This window comes from Acipenser ruthenus, chromosome 29, assembly GCF_902713425.1.
Source record: "Acipenser ruthenus chromosome 29, fAciRut3.2 maternal haplotype, whole genome shotgun sequence".
NCBI classification, from domain to species: Eukaryota; Metazoa; Chordata; class Actinopteri; order Acipenseriformes; family Acipenseridae; genus Acipenser; species Acipenser ruthenus.
The window spans coordinates 7,055,806-7,078,031 of NC_081217.1; the positions used below are offsets into that span (position 1 = coordinate 7,055,806).

The following is a 22,226-nucleotide window of genomic DNA, read 5'->3' on the forward strand; positions in this document are numbered from 1 at the left end:
TTATTATTATTATTATTATTATTATTATTATTATTATTATTATTATTATTATTTTAAATCACCAGCCCAAATGATAGCAGGAAACAAATGAGGATGATCAAACAATTTGCTTACACTAACAACTGATGAAAAACAAACTAGAATAATATTACAGTATTATAATATGTTTTAAACCCTCACACAGATTCACTTGATGCAGTCAGCAGGTCTTTGGAATAAGAACTCTCAAGTGCGGCAGATGCAAACTGAAATAAATACACTTTTACTGACAATACTACAATTATCTTCCATGTTTTAAAATAAAATATATTGGCCTATTTTTCAGGCAGAGAATTTTGCTTCCCCTCTTTTATTGAGGAATAATTAATTACAGGTGTGTCACATGAGTGAGAGTTTTCACGCAGATTTCTGATTCCGGATTCAATTGCAAAGGCTGGGTTCATTAAATCACAGGCTCATGTTGAGAGCGGAGATCAAGAACATTTTTGGTATAGTTTGACTCCAGTATTTACGTCTATCTTTTAGCTGCCAACTCGTCCCAATTGACGTCACTGCATCCTCTCTCATCCTGGAGTCTGCCCTAGCAAACTCATTGAACAGGCCTACAGAAAGTTGCAATATGCATATTAAAACTCATAGGAGCGTGTCATTTTAAAACATTCAAAGCACTTTTTCTATTATTGTCTTCGTAATGGCAAGTAGGTAAATCCAAATGCATGATGAAGCTGCCTCTTCATAGCTTAATCATCACCCTCACATTCTCCCAGTCCCTCTGTGACCGTCCTCCTCCACAGTTTGCTAAAGTATAAGAGACAGCTCTGTTGGGTAATCTACAGGGCTGCTACTGAGTTGTTATACAAATTTCCAAAATTTGCTTGACTGAGGAAGCACCATTTCAATGCATGTTTTCAACTGCAGAGCCCTTCCATGATAAATGTTGCGCCCCTCAGTTATTTACCGTGGCTCATAAATCATAAGCATCATTTCTAATTCATTTAGCCAAAAGTCAGAAGCTGTGGGTATCTGATGACCATTTTGTTAGTAATAACTTTGTGGGAAGAGATCTAATTATGCAATCAACAATGGATTAATTAGGCTGGTTTGTCATATTCTTTAATAGGAAGGCAAATACTTTTTTTTCCATTTCTGATACTTCCAGTGTGTCCCTGTGCAAAATAAATCTATTTTTGATACATTGGTCTCTTCATATTACATTTTGTGGAAACCCACAACACAAGTCTGGACAACACTGTACACATTACTGTCAAGATCATGTCACTATTTGTCTATTATTATTATTATTATTATTATTATTATTATTATTATTATTTGTTTTACCCTATGTCCTTAAAAGTGTGCCAACACTCAATGAAAATAGAGATTCATTGAAATAAGGTCTGGACCAAATCACAACGCTATTAAATGCAGTTTTGTTAAGTGCGATTATGGGTTGTCAAAGTTTTGATTTGGTCCGGGCCAAAATCTTTTTCTTTATTTATTTTTTTGAAAATCCAAAATATGTTTAAAAATAAATGGCCACTAGGTGGCGCCGTTAAAGTGGAGCAGAATTGGTTCTTCTGTACAGTATGTCAATGAGAAGAGCTCTGTCTCGGAGGGGGCGGGGCTCCTTTTTAACTAAGGAAAGTTGCTTGGTTATAAGAAAAGGCATCGGCTCAGTAGCTCAGCATCCTTTGCAAGCGGACCCCGATCCTCATCTGATTAAAGCGGTATCCGGGGAGTCTGAACACGAGTTGAATACTGTCAACTAGAAAGCCTGCCTCATTGGAGTTGGGGTGAGCCAGGGTTTAATTAAGAAATATTCCCTTTACACGATTTAAAAATGATGGCATGCACCGAGATGATCACGATGTGCCTCCAGTCTGCAAAACAGCAGCACCTGCACGCCAAGCAGCAGCAACAACTGCTGCAGAAGAACCCCCCAAGACAAGGGCTTTCCATTCTGCACGATGTAAGTATATATACTGTGCTTTATTATAGTAGTGTTGTCGTAGGTACTTTAAGGTTACATGCAGAACATCATAACTACGGATATACACATATAGGCGAATCACTGCGAATTTTAGATACATTTGTTTTTATTGTGGGTTATCAATTTTAGGCTACACACAAAAGTAAAATTTTAAAAGAATGCTAAATGCATTTAAAGGTGTTGTTATTATTTTCGTTTTTTGTTGTTTTGTTTTATTATTAAAGTGTATTACAAAAAAAATAAATAAATACTGAAAACGTCTTCTGCGGTGTTTCTATGCGAGGGTACAGACATCCCCAAGCATCTTTTGTAGTTATATTTCACCTTTAATGGGTTTGAAAACTGAGGTGAAGAACATTTTAAAAACTCATCAACCAACCTAACATCGATTCGGATTCAAATACGGTACCCAAAGCCTTTAAACCTTGGCATGTAGGTAAGTATAAGACTTTGATAATTTGGGTAGATATGTATTTAAAAAAAGACTGCAGAATATGAGAAAAAAATGGATTTTAATATTGACTTTGAGTAACAACATTCTGAACCAGATGAAGCTTGTTTAATTTAACATCTAGAAAATTATAATAATCAACGTTAGAAGTAATAAAATCATTATTTAACATCTTCCTCAGTTAGCATGGGCCTTTTGAGTTCTGCTAGGGTATCATCAGGGTTATACACAGTAGTGTTATAATGGTATCAATTGGTAACTTAAAACTAAGTAAAATCAACGGCAGACATCACAACCAGAAAAAAACGCATTTCTTGTTATTTAAAAGCTGCCAGCTTTAATTTTCATTCTGTAAAGTTATTACAAAAATAAATGCCAGTCATTATTAAAAAATGCATTGATTATTAAAAAAATAGATTTGAATTCCTGTTACTGGTTCTTGTTGCATTACCAAATTATAAAAAAAGAACTCCCAACACTGGTGACATAACAAAACTCTACTCATGAAACAAAACACTGTTTCTTCCCATTGAAATTCTTTTCATAGAGGACAATGGAGAGTGTTTAGAGGTACAGCTGCTGGCTCTGCTTGTTTAAGTAAATCCCACTGTGAAAATGCTTTGAACCTGTAGGTGACTGCAGCTCTCACAGTCTGAGGTGGGGGGATGTGCTTATATGGAAGCAGTCATCTAGAATGAGGTGTTGGATAAAAGACAAATAATATAATGATGATATCGTGCACTGGGCGTAGGGCATCTATTCAGTAGTTCATGGGATTTGAAGGATGGTGGTGCTTTTAATAAAACTTCTGAAATATTAAAAACACTATCTGAACATCCGAAGAAGGTTAAATGATGGACCTGATGTAAGCATGATTTATTCAGTATGACGCAGTTAGCTGACTCTCTAATTACTGGAATTTATCGTTGTGTAAATTGGCTAGCTGGTAGACAATTTCTAAACAGTTATGCATGTCTTTGTTTTTGAGTTGTGTTCATACTTCTTGTTTCAACATTTAGCTTTGTCATTATTATGATTAGTTCTAAAGCTGCTTTGTGGAGGGAAAAGAAGAATACAACACAAGACCACCGGGTGGCGCTGCGTGTTATTCAAAAAAACAGCCACAATATTTATCTGCACAGCCCTGCTGTGTAGTTTAATTCTTGCATGATAATAACAAATATCTATTTCTAGACATTAACACTATTAGTTCCTAGGGTCCATAAGACTGTATTTCTCAGTTTAGTTTCAACACATAACACATGTTGTTAATCAGATATAAGCCTTAGTCTCATGATAGTAACAGTCATGTCTGAGTGAAAAACTGCATTGACACTATATTGTTGGTGTTTGCTCTGGCTGTAGTGCTCATGAAAGATGAAGGGCTATGACACTGGCTATAACCAGGCTATGGTAATGCTAAGTGATCGTCTTCTCAACACTCCACCAAAGCACATCAATAGTCCTGCTCCTGCATGCCAGGTTAGTCATCTGGGCTCCAGCAGCTTCCCTCTCCCATGACAGATTCCACACGTTCTCATTGTGAACTCTCCACTGCTATCAGAAGGTCAGAGGCTGGCAGAGGCTAGTCTTTCTGATCTTCAACCCTTCCATCTCACATCACCATCGGCAGTTGCTTTATATAGCTTTCAAGCTGTGACATAGAACAGAGTAGAACCACATATGACCAAGCTGCCACTGATCTGAGCTCAAGTGCAGCCTGTTTTATAATTGGTAACCTGATCAAATAATTGGTATGACTTTGAATGGATTCAGCTGCCATGAACAGTGCATCATGCCCTATGCTAAAGCATGCTGTGATTGTGATACAGAGCCCTATGTCAATGCTGGATTTTAACTCCCTATTTCTAACATTTGTGAATCCAACAGTCTGCAGAGCTGTAGAAATCAGTACTCCATCCATCACTGTGTTATAACAAAAGACATATACTGTACTTTTAAACCACTAATCTTTTATCCAATACAAAACACATATTTTGTTTCTGCATTAGCATGGAAATTAAGTGACGAAACACTGTATAAAAAGCAGCTACGTGCCTGTAAATCAATAAAAGCACTTAAGGAAATCCTGCCTCTATTTGTAAACAAACCAAAAAAAAAAAGATCTCTATTCTAGAATCTCACACATCGGTGTGAAATCCGCTGTCACAGGGGTTAAAACTGCTTGGACTGAAACAATCTTTCCCCCCTGAGCGCAGTGTTCTATTTTGGATGCAAATGACATGTAAGGAGCAGCTTGCGCTGAGATTTGTTTAAAGTTAATAAGCTGCTGCAGGGGAGATAAAGACTGTAGGACACAGGAAGACAGAGAGAACGCCTGCATTGAAGAATTCTCCATCCTCCTAACTTTCATGCATACAGATGAAGGGTTTAGCAGGACACTCTTGGGAAGATGCCATCCGTCCTGATATCAGTGAACGAGAGAAAAGAACACAGCCCTGAGCTCGCATAGTTTGATGGGAGATATAAGAAAATGGATGCAAAACATAGCTGTGACTCAACATATTTTCTGTCATGAGTTTATCATTTTCAGTAGCCATTAGCATTGATATGTGTCCTGCAATCCTTGTAAAGGCCCAATTTACTATAATGATGCATGAAAGATCAGTTAGACACATTCAGGTGGTTTTCTGATGGAAAAGAGTAAAAGATACTGATGTAATGAGAACATTGGAATGGTAGCCTTTTACTGTACAGTGACCCATTTAATTAGCAGACACCCTTATCCAGGGTGAGTTACAGGTTAATAACGGACATTCCGGCCATTAACATTAACACATTTTCAAATTGTTGTGACATACTGTAGTTTTCAATGATCATTTATATCATAAATTACACTGTAACGCATGGTCATGAACGAAGTGAAATCGTGAAATCTTACCTCATTGTAATCCAGGCAGCATTCTGCTCGATAGACAGTTGATGGGTACAGTGCAATGAGTAATGTTATTTTAAAGGGATATTGATTGATCAGTCTGGAAGGAGAATCTCGTTGTGACCAAGGGAGGGAATGCTGTCACGGCATTTTCATCACATTGCTGTACTTGTGATAGTTACACATGTGCAGACCCACTGCCAGAACTAAGGCACTGTGTCTGTTTAAAAAATAAAACATACATGGTACAACAAAGCGACACCAAGAAGCGCAAATTGGTGTCATCATCAGTCGTACCTGCCATTTATCCTACGCTCCCTGACAGACATCGCGGTATGAGAGCTCTGCATGAGAGCAGTGGAGTGAGAGGTTTGAAGGAGCCTGGGCTGACAGCCGTGTGACAGGGAGCATTTCAAACTACACCACTATAGAAGAGAGAGTGGGCAGGTGTGTACAAGCATGGCTTATGCACAAATCAATTCTTCATGGTCGTTGACTGAGGCTGGGCTTGAATGGGCTACCTCAGGGTCCGTGTGACATTGTCTCTACCACTGTACAAATAAGATCAGTTTGAATGAGTAGTTGTCAAGCTTATATCTTGCTATGTACATTAGGAACACCTTGAGTGCAATAACACTGAGAGGTCCTAGTGAAGAGATGGTAGTCTTTCAGGTACTGTGCACAGAAATGTCACCGTTTTATCATGATACCCAGACACAAAGAAGGAATAATGATATATGACACAGGTTGTTGGCTCTGTTTCACTATATTGGGCACATGCAAGGCACAGAATTTATTAATACATCTTTTGGGATCCTTTTTGGACCCTTGCTGTATGTACTGATCATTTTTTCTTTCTGTGTGTCTGTGTCTGTCTACATGGTGAACACAATGACGGCGTACAATCTTCTCCAGACTTTTATCATGGGCACTTGACAGCCTGATACACCTTTCTTGCATTTGGGAATAATCTATAATAAGATTTTGTACACATTTTTAGAAATATTTATAATATTTTCCTATTTGAGTGTATACCGTACCTTATTATTATTATTATTTGTTTATTTAGCAGACGCCTTTATCCAAGGCGACTTACAGAGACTAGGGTGTGTGAACTATGCATCAGCTGCAGAGTCACTTACAATTACGTCTCACCCAAAAGGAGCACAAGGAGGTTAAGTGACTTGCTCAGGGTCACACAATGAGTCAGTGGCTGAGGTGGGATTTGAACCGGGGACCTCCTGGTTACAAGCCCTTTTCTTTAACCACCACACAGTCTCCTTGTTGTTTTGGCTTAGTTGTCCCATATAGTGTTTTTCGCTGTCAGTTGAGTTTGTGTTACCCTTCAAAATTTGTCAAAGTCTTCTCAAACAAAGCTAAAGGTCTTTAGCTAAGTTATTTGGTGATTATCAAAAACACCTAGTTCAATAATATCAGACAATTTTGGTTTCATATCCTGCTTGTTTGAGTGGCCATTGTTTAGCAATTCCTTTCTAGCTTTAAAAGTAGATCATTTAAAAATAAAATATCCACTAACTCACAAATGCAACAGTTTTTCATGCATACATAATTGCCAGAGATACCTACTGACTGTATATTAGATTCATTATGATCAAGCATACAGGGGACCTAATGGGATGAATCTATTGCTGGCTATTGGAAATTCATATTCACCACCACATGTCTCTTGCGTCCATAACAGATTAATCTTGCTTTAATGAGATTTTCATTAAAACCTAATGTAATTTGATGCTCCCTATTTCATGTGTAAAATGACACCCTAGGTTTCTAACCATTCTGTGGCAAGAACTGTTCTGATAATAAGATAACATTTCAAGACATACCTATTGCCTCTGCTTTTACAATAATAAGCCCAATAAATGGGTTTAAATTTAAAAGGTAAATAACAGAAGCTAAAGGTGATTAATGACATGTCAAACCTTTAATTTGAGCTATTTCAACAGCTGGTAATGACCTCAGTAATTATTGCAATCGTTTACTGTCCAGAAAAACTCATTACGTTCAATTGTGGTCCCCTTTGCTATGCATAGTCCTGCTATATATATTTTTTTTCACAGAATCTTAATTGCTTTGTTAATATTTTTCACACATTCTGGTCTGTTTACATATTCAATAAAGAGGAGCTTTTAAGCCAGGAAAATGTCATGAACTTAATGTCACTTCCCTGGTACTGTATCATAGAAAGACCCTTCCAGACGCTTTCTTGGTTACAAGACCAGGCAATTGACATTCAGCTGAAGATTGTTCCACAGTTACTGCAAGCTCTAACAAGTATTTGGTACTGACAGAGTACGGTTGTATTGCCCAGTTGATTAGTGACTCAGAACCTGAGATTACAATGTGATTATGTTGAAGAGAATAACCAGTTTGCTCTGAACTCACTCTTCAGTATTTTTAACCCTTTTTCACACTATGTAATTAAGTGTAATTCAATGGCATTGCTTCTTATGTTAACCTTTGCCTTGTGCATTATAAAAAAAGGTTCCAATGTTCAGCTACTTAGATCATGTTTATTCACAGAGGTCCATGGCTTACTATAGGAATCACTGCCTCATTGTTATTTTCCATGAATTCATTAAAACTGTAGAGCTGGTGGCTACTGATTTTGTGGCTCCCCACACGTTTTCACAAAACTGTACAATAGCATACAGATAAGACAATAACAATACAGACAATACAACTGTGTTAACCTCTAAAAATAAATGCTGTACCAAAACACGGCCTGAGATTGCTCTAGACTATGATCCTAGCATTTAGCTAGGGTAAGCTGGAAGCTGATGATAATTGTAATAAGGCAAGTCAATGGTTTGTGATTATGTAACTGTATGCAGCCCATGCCACAGGTAATTAATTGTAATACTGTTCAATGAAGCTGTACATTTCTGTGGCATTTCCTGATGTAAAAGCATCACTAAACTGTTAGGGAATGGGTAAATATTGATATTATACCTCACCTCCTCCAAAATGCTGAACTTTGTGAAAGGAGTCGGGAACCAATGAAATGCTTCTGATTGACCAGGTTGGATTGAAGCCGTCGATGTTGTGAATTAGAAGACATTTTGACAGGAAGACCTGATGCATAACCAATGTGAAACAAAAATAACTAGTCAAGACTGATTTATGACCAGAGTTATGTTAATAAAAATATAAAAACAATTGCAATCGTGTTGCAAAAGTGCAGGAATACTCGCAACAAAGCAGGAAACTAGGGAAAGTAGGTTGGAATCCTTTGATTCTCCTAGTCTCCTAGACATTGCACGTCTTTTGGGCACTGCAAAACAGTGCCTATTTAAACAATGTATTTGATTGAAGGTTAGAAACAAAAGAAGGACTGGAAGGTTTATGTTTAGACTAGGACTGACAGCAGCTATCCTTGAGAATGAATGGGACTGGTTGGTTTAAAATAAACTTTCATGTAAGCGCTTGCACTGTGAACCCCTGTGTTCTGCAGTGATTGATGATTATTGTTCATTACTGACTCAGGAAAGTTCATCAATGTGAATAGGGATGCTGATGAGAGTGAATCAGAGGTTCGCTTAGCAATTTCCACTCAGGTATTGTAGTAACATTTTAATAATGAGAAATTCTGTTAGCTAGGGCCTTGAGAAGAATGTGAATGAAAAGATACAATAATGCAGAGAGGCATCCAGAGGCTCTTATTATGTACTACACTTCAGGGACAGTTCAGGGAACAATAATATTATGTAAAAGGCATATTAATGCATTTTGCTTCAAGTGATTTTAGCTAACAAAATAATTCCATAAATCTTTGTGTTTCCATTTGCTACACACGTCTCAAATGTGCAGTCTGTATAATGAAATGCATGTTCATTTTAAAACATGGTATCTGGGGCTTCCGAGTGGCGCATCCAGTAAACCTCCCCGGGTAGGGAGGGCTTAGGTTGGCAGAAGGCAATCCACGGTTCACCGCGCACCAACGACCCCTGTGGCTGATAGGGTGCCTGCGGGTCTGCAGTGGAGCCATTCAGATCTGTGTTGTCCTCTGGCACTATAGGTCTGATGGCTTCGCTGTGGATCTGCAGTGCACAAAAAGATGGCTTGGCAGGACACGTTTTGTGTCAGCTGTCGTTTCCTGGCTCGCCGGGGGGTTGCAGCGGTGAACCGGGACTAATAATAACACAATTGGCGTGTTAGAGTTATTTCTTATTTTCTTTGATTACTTGATTGATCTGTTTTAATTGTGGCTTCCACTGAGATCTAGTTCAAGCTCTCTTGTAAGAATTCAGGCTCAGATTGAAATACTGAGAGTGTGGTTGTGTTTTCTGTTGATATGGTGAAGGTGGTGCAATTTAAAAGTGTACTTACCAAGGTTTTAAAAAAAAATGTTCAGACATTTTCATTCCTGCAAATCCATTCTCGTTTTGCTGTGGATTGTTTAGTGTTTTTCTGGCTGACATCATATTGTAGGCTGCCTGAAAGCTGTATGCTTGTGAGAGGTAAGAACATGATTATTAAAGATTTGGTTTACAATGCACGTTTCATAAGGGGGAACTGAAATAAATGTGTACATCAAGGCTCAATACATCTTGATATAAAACACAAAGATGTCTTAATTAGTTCTGCCGCTATAGTTTTATTGTGTTAAATAATAATATTTTTCTTCCTCTTCTTTTTTGTTTCAGATTTTTCGAAGAGCTGACAAGAATGGTAAGAACAAGTTTTGTTAAAAGAGTTTTTTTCCGGGTTTTCCTGGGAAATTAGTTGAGAGAAAAATACTCAGCGATTCATATGTTTAAAAATGGAGAATTCATGAGGTACTGTTGTTATTTCACGAATAAGGATGTCCCAGTAAGTGATTGGATTGTTTATGGCCATTCTTGTTAAAAAAAAACAGCACTCCATTAAGCACAATGTATGGAAAAAGAAAGTTTAAACCTCAATTAAACAGCTGTATTAAGATCGGCATCTGACTGGGAATGAATCATAACAGTGCCATTTGCACAGTCATTATGTCTTTGGATTGTAATGAATGCAAGGATGGATTCCAGAATGAGATCTGGTTTATCTTTGTGGTATAAGCAAAGATAAACCAATGAGTATTACTGACTCCCCTATTAAACTCAGCAGTGCTTAAATAAAAAAGAGAGATTGTGGTATTCCTGGTTACTGGTAATATGACATCATTTGCTATCTGTACTGTGCCTGCTTGCTTTCAAAAATCTAAATCAATACTATACCATATTAATTGTACATCTGAGCTTGTTACCATGACACTGTGGCTAATCAAGCTCATGATAAACCTGGAATGGGTAAAACAGGAGTCTTATTTCCATCCCTGTCAAGCATTCTAATGCTAGTCAGTTTTTCTTGTCAATTATTTTTGTAATTAGACATGAAATATAAAAGCTAGTAAAAATACAAGGAAATACCAAGAACTACAGTGCACCTAGAGTGGAATGCTTTATGAATTGAGGCCTTTGTGTTTAAGGAGGTTTGGAGGCCCTAAATTGTTCCTTGAGACTGAAGCTGGAATGTGACCAGCTCTGTGCTCCAAACTAAGATACTGTATATACATTACTCAACCACTGCAGCACAAGCCTGGCTGATTAAAAAGTGACCTATGCTGTCACTCTGCGGAGACCTAAAGCACTATACATTATCACAAATTAAAAAAATACTTTTTATTTCACATTTAAAGAGGCAGAGCAAGGCATTCCAGAAGAGGTTTTAATGAGGTTTCCTTTGATTAATTGCTGTGTTTCCTAAAGTGTTCTACAGTTTCCGTCTCAGTATTTCTGGTTGAACTTTAGCTTTCGAATAGCCTGTCTTGACTGAAAACAGCTGCCAGTAAAATTAAGAGAATATTCACTCTAGTAGTGTAAATATTCTCTGCCTTTCTCTCCAGTCTTGTTTTTTTAATGGCGCCTCTGACTGATTTTCTTTTATGGAAGAGAACAGGTGAGAAGGAGGTATAGGCCTCATTAACTACAGCCAACAACAACCGGAATAGAATCGATTCAGAAACGACAATCAATCGGTGGTAATCTGTGAAGCGTAATGGTTAATTCTGTTTTGTTAAACCGGATTATCTGTCGTCTATTAAATTCATATTTTTGCATTTGAACAAACCTCTTAAACTTGGTGCGGTGTACAGCGGTTTATTAAAATCATCTGCCATAACATTGTCAGTAGGGTGTAGAAGCCTGGCAAGGCGGATACAGGGAGATGTGTCTTTTATATATTACAATCCTCTCTTGATAGGGGACAGCATACACTATTTATACAAAACAGGTTTAATCAGCCTTTACTATGTGTGCTATGTATTGCATGATCCTGTATTTTGACCCTGTTGTGCCTTATAATTGTACATTTAATTTTCTTTTTCAGTTTGACAGCTTGTACAGTTTCCACCAAAGATTGTTCGTTGACTGTTACCATAGAAACTGACCCAGATTCACTGAACGAATTCATCTGTAAATGTATTGGGTGTGAATGTCTTTTTCCATAACTTGTAAAAGAGATGCAAGGGAAACATACAGGCGATTCAATACAGAGTTGAATGGTTAAGGTCTTAAAAATCAAACAGCATCTTTAACTATTGCTTTTCAATTGATTGAAGCATGGAGACGTGCTTTTGTTTTATATTTTATGTTTAACGCTGGGAGCCCCTCTTTCTAATTTTAAATCCTGCGTTGCATAAGCCCATCAGCTAAGATCAAGAAACAGATTTACAGATGGGGTCATGAAACTGAAAAAACAATAACTGTACAATGGATCACATCTACTGTTGACAGGTTTTGATAGAGGCAATTCCCTGTATAAGGATTTGCCTGTAGAGCTGCTGATACAATGTGACAGATCTTATGATGAAGGCCAACTTCAGTGTTTGTCCTTGGTGAGATTGAATGAAGAACCAGTTCAACTGAGTCAGCAAATTTGACAGAGGGCATGTGGCAAGGGAAATATCAATTGAAGAGGTTATTAAAACTCCTGACGAATGTAGTTTCCTAATCAAACCAAAGACCAAAATAATTCTCCAATACCTTTTGGTATTTTTTACTGCCTTGTTACAATAATGGTACATTGAAACATTCTGCATATTGAATACATTCTTTATGCTAATATCTAAAATATGTACAGTGACATATACATTCAGAATATGAATCGTAGCAGTGTTCAATGTTATGCCCTTCAGTTTCCAAGGTTACCAAGGCTGTCCTGTTGTGTTGTATCATTACATCTCTGCTGAAAAGGAATGTCTAAGAAAGAAAGAAAGACAAATGTTCAGGATTGGCTGTTGGGGCTGTTTCTGGGCAGATTCTAGTAAAATCAACTCAAAACACTGTTTTATTTGATTCTGTATTGCGTTGCATACTTACATCCTGAATTTGTGTGTGGAGGAATGACCCTAGGGGATAACTGTAGAGGATAGATTTCACAGATTAAGAGAGACAGAGCTTTTTGTTTAAAAGGCTTGCTTGGTATGTATAGATTGGAATTGTTGCTAGATGGAAAAGCTTAGAATTTAATTTCCCCTCGGCACTGCTAATTTGCTAAGAGAAAAAAAAAGGAAGAGAATGAAACATTAGTGGGAATACAATGCAGCAGATCGTCACCAAATTATAATAACAAACAAAACATGTCATTTCCATTAGTAAATGTCAGTATTTAGGATGTTCCAGTTATGAAGCACTTTGGAGAGACTGTACCAATCACACTCTCTGATCTTTAAGGAGTTCAGACCCCCAGGGGGAAGCACGCTGTTCACTCTGCAGGATTATTGGATTTGGACAGAATAGAGAAACTAATATCATAACTGTTTCTTCAGTCCTGTGTGATTGTTTCTTTCTTCCAAACTCATTGTAACCTTGCCAAAAGTGCTTTAGCAGTCATATTGCTTGGCAGAGTTTAGCTGTATTGTAATTGCAAATTGGATTGCATTTTGATGGTTCCTTGGGCAGCATGTTGAACTGATTTCAGCTACAATTATTTGATTATTGATCATCATGGCTTTTAACCCTAAAACTAACTTTCCTGAACACTTTATTTTGCTTTTCCTTTACTTCTAGTCATCATTTGGTATAATGTGTTGTTTATGCTATGCAAAATGGATGACGCCCAATGCGCACTGTTGTCTCCTTAGCAAGTGAAGGCACCACTGTATTCTGGACGCTCTCGTTTATTCTAGGAATATGCCATGTGAGATATCATTGGAAAGCCCCAAGCCTCCTCTTTCATTTGGTATATTGACTCCTGGCTCTTTCCGTGACTGAGGGGAGCTTTTATTTAGACAGAAGTGTAAGAATATAAGCTCGATACTTCCAAACTCCCAGTTTATCCAATCTAAATAATATAGTAGGTTGCAGAATGTCTTTTGGGAGCAATAACACTGTTCATTAGAGAGTAAGTGACTTCAGTTGTCATTCTGATATCTCTTTGTTTTTTTTACATTACCCTACGCTCTTTCTATGGTGTTTGCAAGCGTGCTCAGTAGTTCTGGGTTATTGTCATTTTTCTCTGTCTGCTGTTGAGCTGCTTTGAGCTTGTCTTGTGAATCCCAAGTGTCTTCATCATTCCATTCAAGTTTCAATGTGACAACTCTGCAATTAAAACTGTCACCTGCTTTAAACAAGCACTGTTGTTCCGTGCTAAAGGAAGACAAGTGAAGACAGATTTAGAGAACAATGAGAACTCAATCTCAGAGCAACAGAACCCAGAACCACTGAGAATGATTGCAAATGACATCCAATCATATGCTTCACAATTCTGTGAATAAACATCAAAACAGTCAGGTACTATTTGTTTAAAAAGAAACTGCTGCTCTAGGCAAAGCTAATGTAAAGCAACTCTAAGTGAGAAGCAGTTTTTTTTTTCAAATACAGAGCTGTTTTTTGCAGGTTACTGTCCTTTTACTAGGCCTTGATTAGATTTCTTACCCTGCCTGACACAGTGTGCAGTCCTTCATGATCAATTTGATGACTCTGGAATCCCTCTTCATATGATATTGAATTGACTTCTGTACTGTAGGTTCATAGTGTGGTTTTATGTTGAATAATCTTCTGCTTTTTTATTTGTTCTTATTTGACTTCTTTAGTTATTGACTATCCAATTCCCAGAGCCTTGTACATAGTCTAAATTGCTTCTCCATCCTTATTGGACAGAAAATATATGAGTGTAAATTTTTAAACAAAACGCATTGTACTGAACCCTACAAAGATATCTAATTAGTTTAATAAAATCTGGGACCTCAAATTGATGCAAAAGTTAATTCACTTGCTCTTGTATGGTACATATTGATTCTACATTCTATTAAGAAGAGGTTGCTCCTTATAAAATCTGCTTGGATCTCAGGATGGAGTTCTCCACGAGACAGAATAAATGGGAGTTGCTTTTCAATGCAGCTTGGTTTTCTGCCACTAACAGTAAAACAGTGCATGTACTTTGCCCGAAGCAGAAAGACAGGCATTCAGGTGATTGATTGAAAGGTCTGGACACCAATTTCAAAGGTGAATAACCTCATCTGCCAGATGTTAGAGAAACAGAGCTTTGATCATTTTATCAAGCTGATTCAGCCAAGTTGGTTTGACAATGTTTTAAATCTTTTTTGAAAATTAGCATACAGTACAGTGATCTAAATTACTTAGCAAACTTTTTTTACTACTTGTATTTTGCCCTTTATGAAAAACTAGTGTCCTCCCTCTGTTATTTAGATAGGATTACTGTCCCAATGCAATGGGATGTGGTACCATGATGTTGAACCAGGCAGGTACCATGGACAGCGCACAGTGACAAATTATTATTTGTTTATTTATCAGACGCCTTTATCCAAGGCAACTTACAGAGACTAGGGTGTGTGAACTATGCATCAGCTGCAGTCACTTACAATTACGTCTCACCTGAAAGATGGAGCACAAGGAGGTTAGGTGACTTGCTCAGGGTCGCACAATGAGTCAGTGGCTGAGGTGGGATTTGAACCGGACACCTCCTGGTTACAAGCCCCTTTCTTTAACCACTGGACCACACAGCCTCCAAATAAGGTTGCCTTTTCGGTGATGAAAAAAAAAGAAAAAACATTATATCAGATGTGCCTCTTACCACTGAGCTACAGATTCATGACAGCTGTACATACAGCAGCCGTCAAAGTGCAGTAGCTCTGTTTCATACCGTGCATTGGCAATAAACCATTACATAAATAAGCATGTACGCCCAATGCCTGCCCTGTACAAACACATTGAAATAAATAACACAGCTCTGTATAAACATATTTATACAATAGTGCCAGTAGTGATTGCTGATATGTCAGTAATTTTGGGCAAGATCTTTGGCAGCATTTTTTGTTGATGTTGCTGCAAAAGGTGATATCCCATGAGCCCACAACGCTGTCAATGCTGCCACAAATCATTGCTGGTTGCCCAGTTTCTCTGGAGGAAAACTAATTTGTGAAACGGCATTGATTTTATTTTAGCATTGCTATTTTAGCAACAGGTAGGACAAAATGAGTGTTGCTGTTGTTTCATTCACCACACAGGGAAGACTTCCCTCCTGCGTTTCCAGCACTGCTTCATTTGCGTCAAGAGCTTAACGACAAAACCAATGGAAACAATGAATTCATCAAAACTCTTGCTGACACAAATGACCACCATTATGTTCAGGCTGACAGCCTGCATGCTAATAGCCTGTCAGCGTCACACTCCAGGGGACGGAAGTCTGGTGGTCCTGGGTCATGATATCACTGCTAACTGACCGTGTTGTTAACTTCATAAGATCACAACGCATGGTTGGGCAGGGTAAAATAAGGCTGGTTATATGAGTGGAAATCATTTTACCGTGTTGCGCATATTAGGGGATATTACTCAAGAGGAGATAGGTTGCGGTTTTAGGTAAGTTTCAAAGAGAGAGGAAACTTGTTTCGCTAAAACTGCCATGGTGAAGTAGAAACAAACCACAAACCACAAACAAAAAAGGCTAATAATGTAGGAAGCAGACACTAAGAAATGATTATTTAAAACTGAACAAGATTTAGGAGCACTGGAGATTTAATTAGATTTTCATTAGATTATTATTATTTTTTATTTTTTACTTTTAGACATCAGGAATACATCCACAGAAAGGTAGTTCTCCAGAGTTGGTTACCAATAGCAACAGAACTCCTGGGAGATTTGAACTTGGTATGGCGACAGGAAAAAACAGATGGTGGCGGAACGTCCACCATATTGATTCATACCGTGATAGAAAATAGCTTGTGCTTGATGTAATTTAGAAAGCATATGTTACCATGGAAATAAAATGGGAGGAGGGTGGTCAATTTTATACCGCTTGGGTTGGTTTCAAATGTGATAAAAAAAACATATCTGCTAATATTAAAAAGAAGCAGGCAGCCGCAATCGACTTGGATACAAATGAACTGACTTAACAGGGTATTAGATTTTTAATTGTTTAACCTCATGCCATCACAGCTGCATAGACAACTATGTTCTTGAAAACACTGGATGAATCTATATGACTGTCTTTCCTGGATATGCACTAGAAACTAGTATTATCAGTTGAGCTCTGTCAACCAAATACTGTATGTACTCAAATTTAAGTCGCCCCTGAATTCAAGTCAAACACTGTATTACTGTACATTAAAGAGTTAGTCACCAACTATATTATAAATGGGATAAGAAAATATGTACGGCAGTCCTTGCAGTTTTTGGTACCTGGAAAAGGGTAAATTACCTTTAACTTTATTTCAGTCAGTTTTATTGTCTCCCTTTGTTTAATTTGGCCAACGTGACTTTCTGCCCCAAATTCACCTTCTGTTGCACGGTTTCCCCTCAGCAAACAAGATGACTTTTCTTTTAAAGCTGCATTATAAAATGATCATGAAGTTCACCACGTAGCCATTTTAATATATAAATGCGAACCTTTAAAAAGTGCGACTTCAATTTGAGTAAATACAGTATGACATGCTGGAGATAGTTAGGCCCCTGTTTTGAATACAGTATGACCATACAACCTGTATATAAGCAAATACACTATTTTCTTTCATTTATTGCAACTTATATATAAATATACATATGCTGTATCTATGTGCTTTTGTTCTAGATGACGGGAAGTTGTCCTTTGAGGAATTTAAGATGTATTTTTCAGATGGGATCCTCAGCTCAGAGGAACTGCGTGAGTTGTTCTACACAATTGACAGACGTCATACCAAGTAAGTGCTGATCCAACCCTAACGGAATTGCTTTTATTGTTTTTCATGGCAGAAATCAAGCTAAAGAAATACACCCAACACCATTCAAGGATGAAAACGATGCTGCAGGAAAGATTTTAAAACCTTTTTTTTAATTAAAGGAATAGTCTTTAGAGAGAGGAAGGTGGTAGCAAGGGGGTGGTTTCTCACTGACCATCTATGTGTCTTGACAAGCGATCTTGTCCTTCCTTCCTCGGGTGTTAATTACACAACATGCTTGAGAGCTTACTGGCAGCTCCCCATTCATCCGTTCACACAAGCCAGCAGGCTCCCAGCTACAAGAACACTTGCATTTCTCCATTGCCAGCTGTCAGAGGTGTTTTAAATAGAAAGCATCCATCTTTTGGCCTGTACGGTTTCTCTCATTGTGTGACAGTTGCAATCCTTCTCCTGTTCTTATCACTTTAGTCAAACCATTATCATACAGCCCGTTGACAACCCAGGCCTTATGATCATTGCCATTGTTTTTCAAGTTCAATCCTGGTTAAGATAGCTATTTAATGCCTCTATGTGGTGTTGCCATACATGGTAGATCACGTCCATGCACAATACACTAAACATTGACATATTTGCACAAAACACAGATTTAAAACAATGCACGGTGACCAGGGGATTGTCATTGTTCATAAAAGCATCGAGATTTAGAAATGAGGTCCTGTGAGCTTCAAGCATGCTTGAAAGAAAACCAATGATTGACCCTAACACCCTGGCTACAAATCAGGATGAGGTTTGGACAAAGTACAGTATGTGAGGCAATTCCCTCAACTACGGATTTTGATTGCCAAGCCTCCTTAACAAATGCAATTTCAGTGTAACTAAATCAACTGACAGTGAAAACAATCCAATAAATGAGAGAAAAACCAAGCAAAATGACACCCAGAAAAAGGGGCAGCAGTGTGGAGTAGTGGTTTGGGCTCTGGACTCTTGACCAGAGGGTCGTGGGTTCAATCCCCGATGGAATACACTGCTGCTGTACTCTTGAGCAAGGTACTTTACCTAGATTGCTCCAGTAAAAACCCAACTGTATAAATGGGTAATTGTATGTAAAAAAGAATGTGATATCTGTATAATGTGATATCTTGTAACAATTGTAAGTCGCCCTGGATAAGGGCGTCTGCTAAGAAATAAATAATAATAATATCTTGAGCATATTTATTTGTGCCTTTTTCTGAGAAAAAAACACTTTTACATACAAATGATTGTATTTATTTTAACATTCAGGTTCATATTCTGTGTAGAAGAGCCTACTAGTCAAAGTCCTAATAAAAGTTCAAGATAAATATAACCTTCTATAAGTATTAAAGTCATTGCCCGTGAAAGCCAGAAGAGATGCTGACACTCCTCTCTGCTGCCAGCACACGCTGTACCAGAGCCTGGCAGGGGTTGGCTGTTAGGCCTCCCCTGTGAGCAAGACATTCTGAGGATCAGCACTACTTAGTGACAAGGAGTCAGACAGGGGTTGCATCCTGCATTACAATTAAGACAATCAGAAATCAGCAGTGTGGAGTAGTGGTTAGGGCTCTGGACTATTGACCGGAGGGTTGTGGGTTCAATCCCCAGTGGGGGACACTGCTGTTGTACCCTTGAGCAAGGTACTTTACCTAGATTGCTGCAGTAAAAACCCAAATGTATAAATGGGTAATTGTATGTAAAAATAATGTGATATCTGTATAATGTGAAATCTTGTAATAATTGTAAGTCGCCCTGGATAAGGGTGTCTGCTAAGAAATAAATAATAATAATAATAAAAGTCAGTTTACCTTTTGTCAGTCAGTCCAGCACCACTCTTGGCTGTGTTTAAAAGCATATTACAGCTGCAAGGAGTAGGAGGCTCCAAAGGTTTAATAGTTTTCTGCTTGCTTCCCCCTTGCATCCTGTTTTGTGCACAAGCTCTGTAATTTCCATATACAATTTCTATGCTTTGAACTTAAAAAGTGTGTTACAATTTTTCTAGGTTGTCTAAAAAAAAAAAAAAATTCAGAAAGGCCAGGTTTGAACGCTTAAGTGTTTTGTATCTCAACATAATAATAGTATGTGGAAGTCCTAACTTTGACTGCAGACTGATTCCAATTTACAGCTGAACTGATCCAGGTTCTGTAAATCTGTATTTAGTTTTATAAGCCAGCTAGGTAGGTATCCACCAAGAAAGCAGTCAATGTGTGTGAAGGGTATGAAAGTGAGTATTCTGATAGTATAAAACAAATCTCAAAGAACATTCTTCTGCTGTTCGACATATTCCCATTTAGACCACAAGTTGCCCCAGGGTATATAAAACAGTTTGGGTACAAAGTCAGTACTTGAACCCTGGATCATGAAACTGAGGATCTGGCTTGAAGTATTAGCAAATCAATGAGATTATTAGATCCCAAGTATGTTGGTATTTATTAAAGTCATGAAGTCCAAAAGGAATCCCATCTTCACAAAGAGATCCAAGGCATTTCCTGCTCTGTCTTTAGTGGTTAAGATAGCAGAGGGGTCTCAATTGCTGTTTACCACACCATTATTTTGGGTTTGGGAAGGCATTTTATCCAGTCTGGTCTGACTTTGATAATGGAGACTGCAATTTTAACATTAAAATCAGATGTGAGGTGATGTGTAGACCTGTGCATTTTGTTAAAAATATCCATAAGAACTAATGTCAAACAGGCTCCCTATTTAGCTGCAAGATGGATATTACTTTCAGCTCCAGATGTGAGCTGGAATTATTGACTTGGAAATGAAGGCCCCCATAGGGTACAGCGCTTGGCTGTGCATAAGCAATGGCTGATAGAAGTAATCTCTGGAGAACCAAGCTGTTCTCTCCAAAATGCAGCAAGCGAAGGTAACAAAGCCAATCTGTCATTCGCTGGATATGGGAAACACCACTGAATCCTGTGCTTAACATCAACGGTGATGTGTCAAGCTTTAATCTTTTACATTTATACTGAATAGGACAGTAGTGTGGAGTAGTGGTTAGGGCTCTGGACTCTTGACTGGAGGGTCATGGGTTCAATCCCAGGTGGGGGACGCTGCTGTACCCTTGAGCAAGGTACTTTACCTAGACTGCTCCAGTAAAAACCCAACTGTAGGGTAATTGTATGTAAAAATAATGTGTAAAAAATAATGTAATTGCATGTAAAAATAAAGTGATATCTTGTAACAATTGTAAGTCGCCATGGATAAGGGCGTCTGCTAAGAAATAAATAATAATTATTATTTATTTAGCAGACGCCTTTATCCAAGGCGACTTACAGAGACTGGGGTGTGTGAACTATGCATCAGCTGCAGAGTCACTTACAATTACGTCTCACCCGAAAGACGGAGCACAAGGAGGTTAAGTGACTTGCTCAGGGTCACACAATGAGTCAGTGGCTGAGGTGGGATTTGAACCGGGGACCTCCTGATTACAAGCCCTTTTCTTTAACCACTGGACCACACAGCCTCCTGTAATAATAATGGTGCATTGCTGAGGAGCCAGGTCTCCCATATATCTTATTTATTCAGATTTAGGATTTCTAACCCCCAGGTCACTAAGGCTTCTAAAGCAGACAGGATAAAAGAGAGATAAGTGTTAATCAAAGACTGACGTTCCCACTTGTTCAAATTTATCCCTTTATGGGTAACTTGTTCAGTGTTTTTTTTTTTTTAAGAACAGCAGCCATGTGTCACATTTTGCAGCTTGAAAGGACTTTTATGAAGCCTCTTTCAGTTCAGTCCTAAAATCAATAGAACGTAATGCAATTTCCGTTTAATGCAAATGCTTCTCAGGGTGCCGTACAAACCTGAGGGGATGCAAGAGCCCGAAGTCATCCAGGGCAAACAGATCTGTTGTAAGATGCAATCTGAAGTCTTGGGCTGGGGCTGCATCACATATGCCTTTAGGAACTGTGTGCTTTCGTCAGCATCCAGTTATTTCAGCAAAATAAGGAAAAATTTGATATATTGTCAAGAAACGCCAGTGTGGGGGAGAGAAGTTACACTGATTATTTCCTTTAGAAATATAAAAGGTCTGTAAACATGTATGAGTTGTATAATGGAGCAGCAGTAGAATGTTAATAGGATGCCACTTCTTTATAAGTATTGAACCATTCAAACCAGTAAGGAACTCATAATTCATTAAACCCCTTTCTATATGATGTAGGACTGCTCCTCCCTTGATTTCAGAACAGATTTCACCTGTGAACACTGTAGATCTTTCAGTGCTTGCTCACCCTCAGTAGCTGGGATGATGCTTGTCTATGTGGCTGTGTGGTCCAGTGGTTAAAGAAAAGGGCTTGTAACCAGGAGGTCCCCGGTTCAAATCCCACCTCAGCCACTGACTCTGAGCAAGTCATTTAACCTCCTTGTGCTCCATCTTTCGGGGGAGACGTAATTGTATGTGACTCTGCAGCTGATAAAGGCGTCTGCTAAATAAACAAATAATAATAATAATAATGTATAGTACCCTCCAGGCCAGTGAATCTAACCACAATGGCAACGTAAAAAAGCTTCCGGAATGCAGGATTTATCCTCTTGAAGAGACTATGAATAAAGAGCCATGATAAATGATACATAGAAAGACCAAGGATATTTGATATTTGAGGGACATTCCACTAATGGGATTTGATTGAATTAAATAATGTAGAATATTGCATAAACAAAGACCTTGACTACAATGCCCTGCTAGATTAATCTGTGGCTGGGTCCATCTACA

The 22,226-nt window shown here is 38.2% G+C and overlaps 1 protein-coding gene across 1 annotated transcript in view; it reads left to right on the forward strand.

Annotated features, from left to right (window-relative positions):
* The first annotated feature begins 1,648 nt into the window (after positions 1-1,648).
* The window catches only part of LOC117428887 (N-terminal EF-hand calcium-binding protein 1-like), a 36,443-nt gene continuing 15,865 nt past the window's right edge, over positions 1,649-22,226 (forward strand). The window contains exons 1-3 of the mRNA XM_059004233.1: positions 1,649-1,969; positions 10,002-10,026; positions 17,407-17,515. Of these exons, the coding sequence (XP_058860216.1) occupies positions 1,841-1,969; positions 10,002-10,026; positions 17,407-17,515 (263 nt within the window). The 5' untranslated portion in view covers positions 1,649-1,840. The remainder of the gene's footprint in view (positions 1,970-10,001; positions 10,027-17,406; positions 17,516-22,226) is intronic.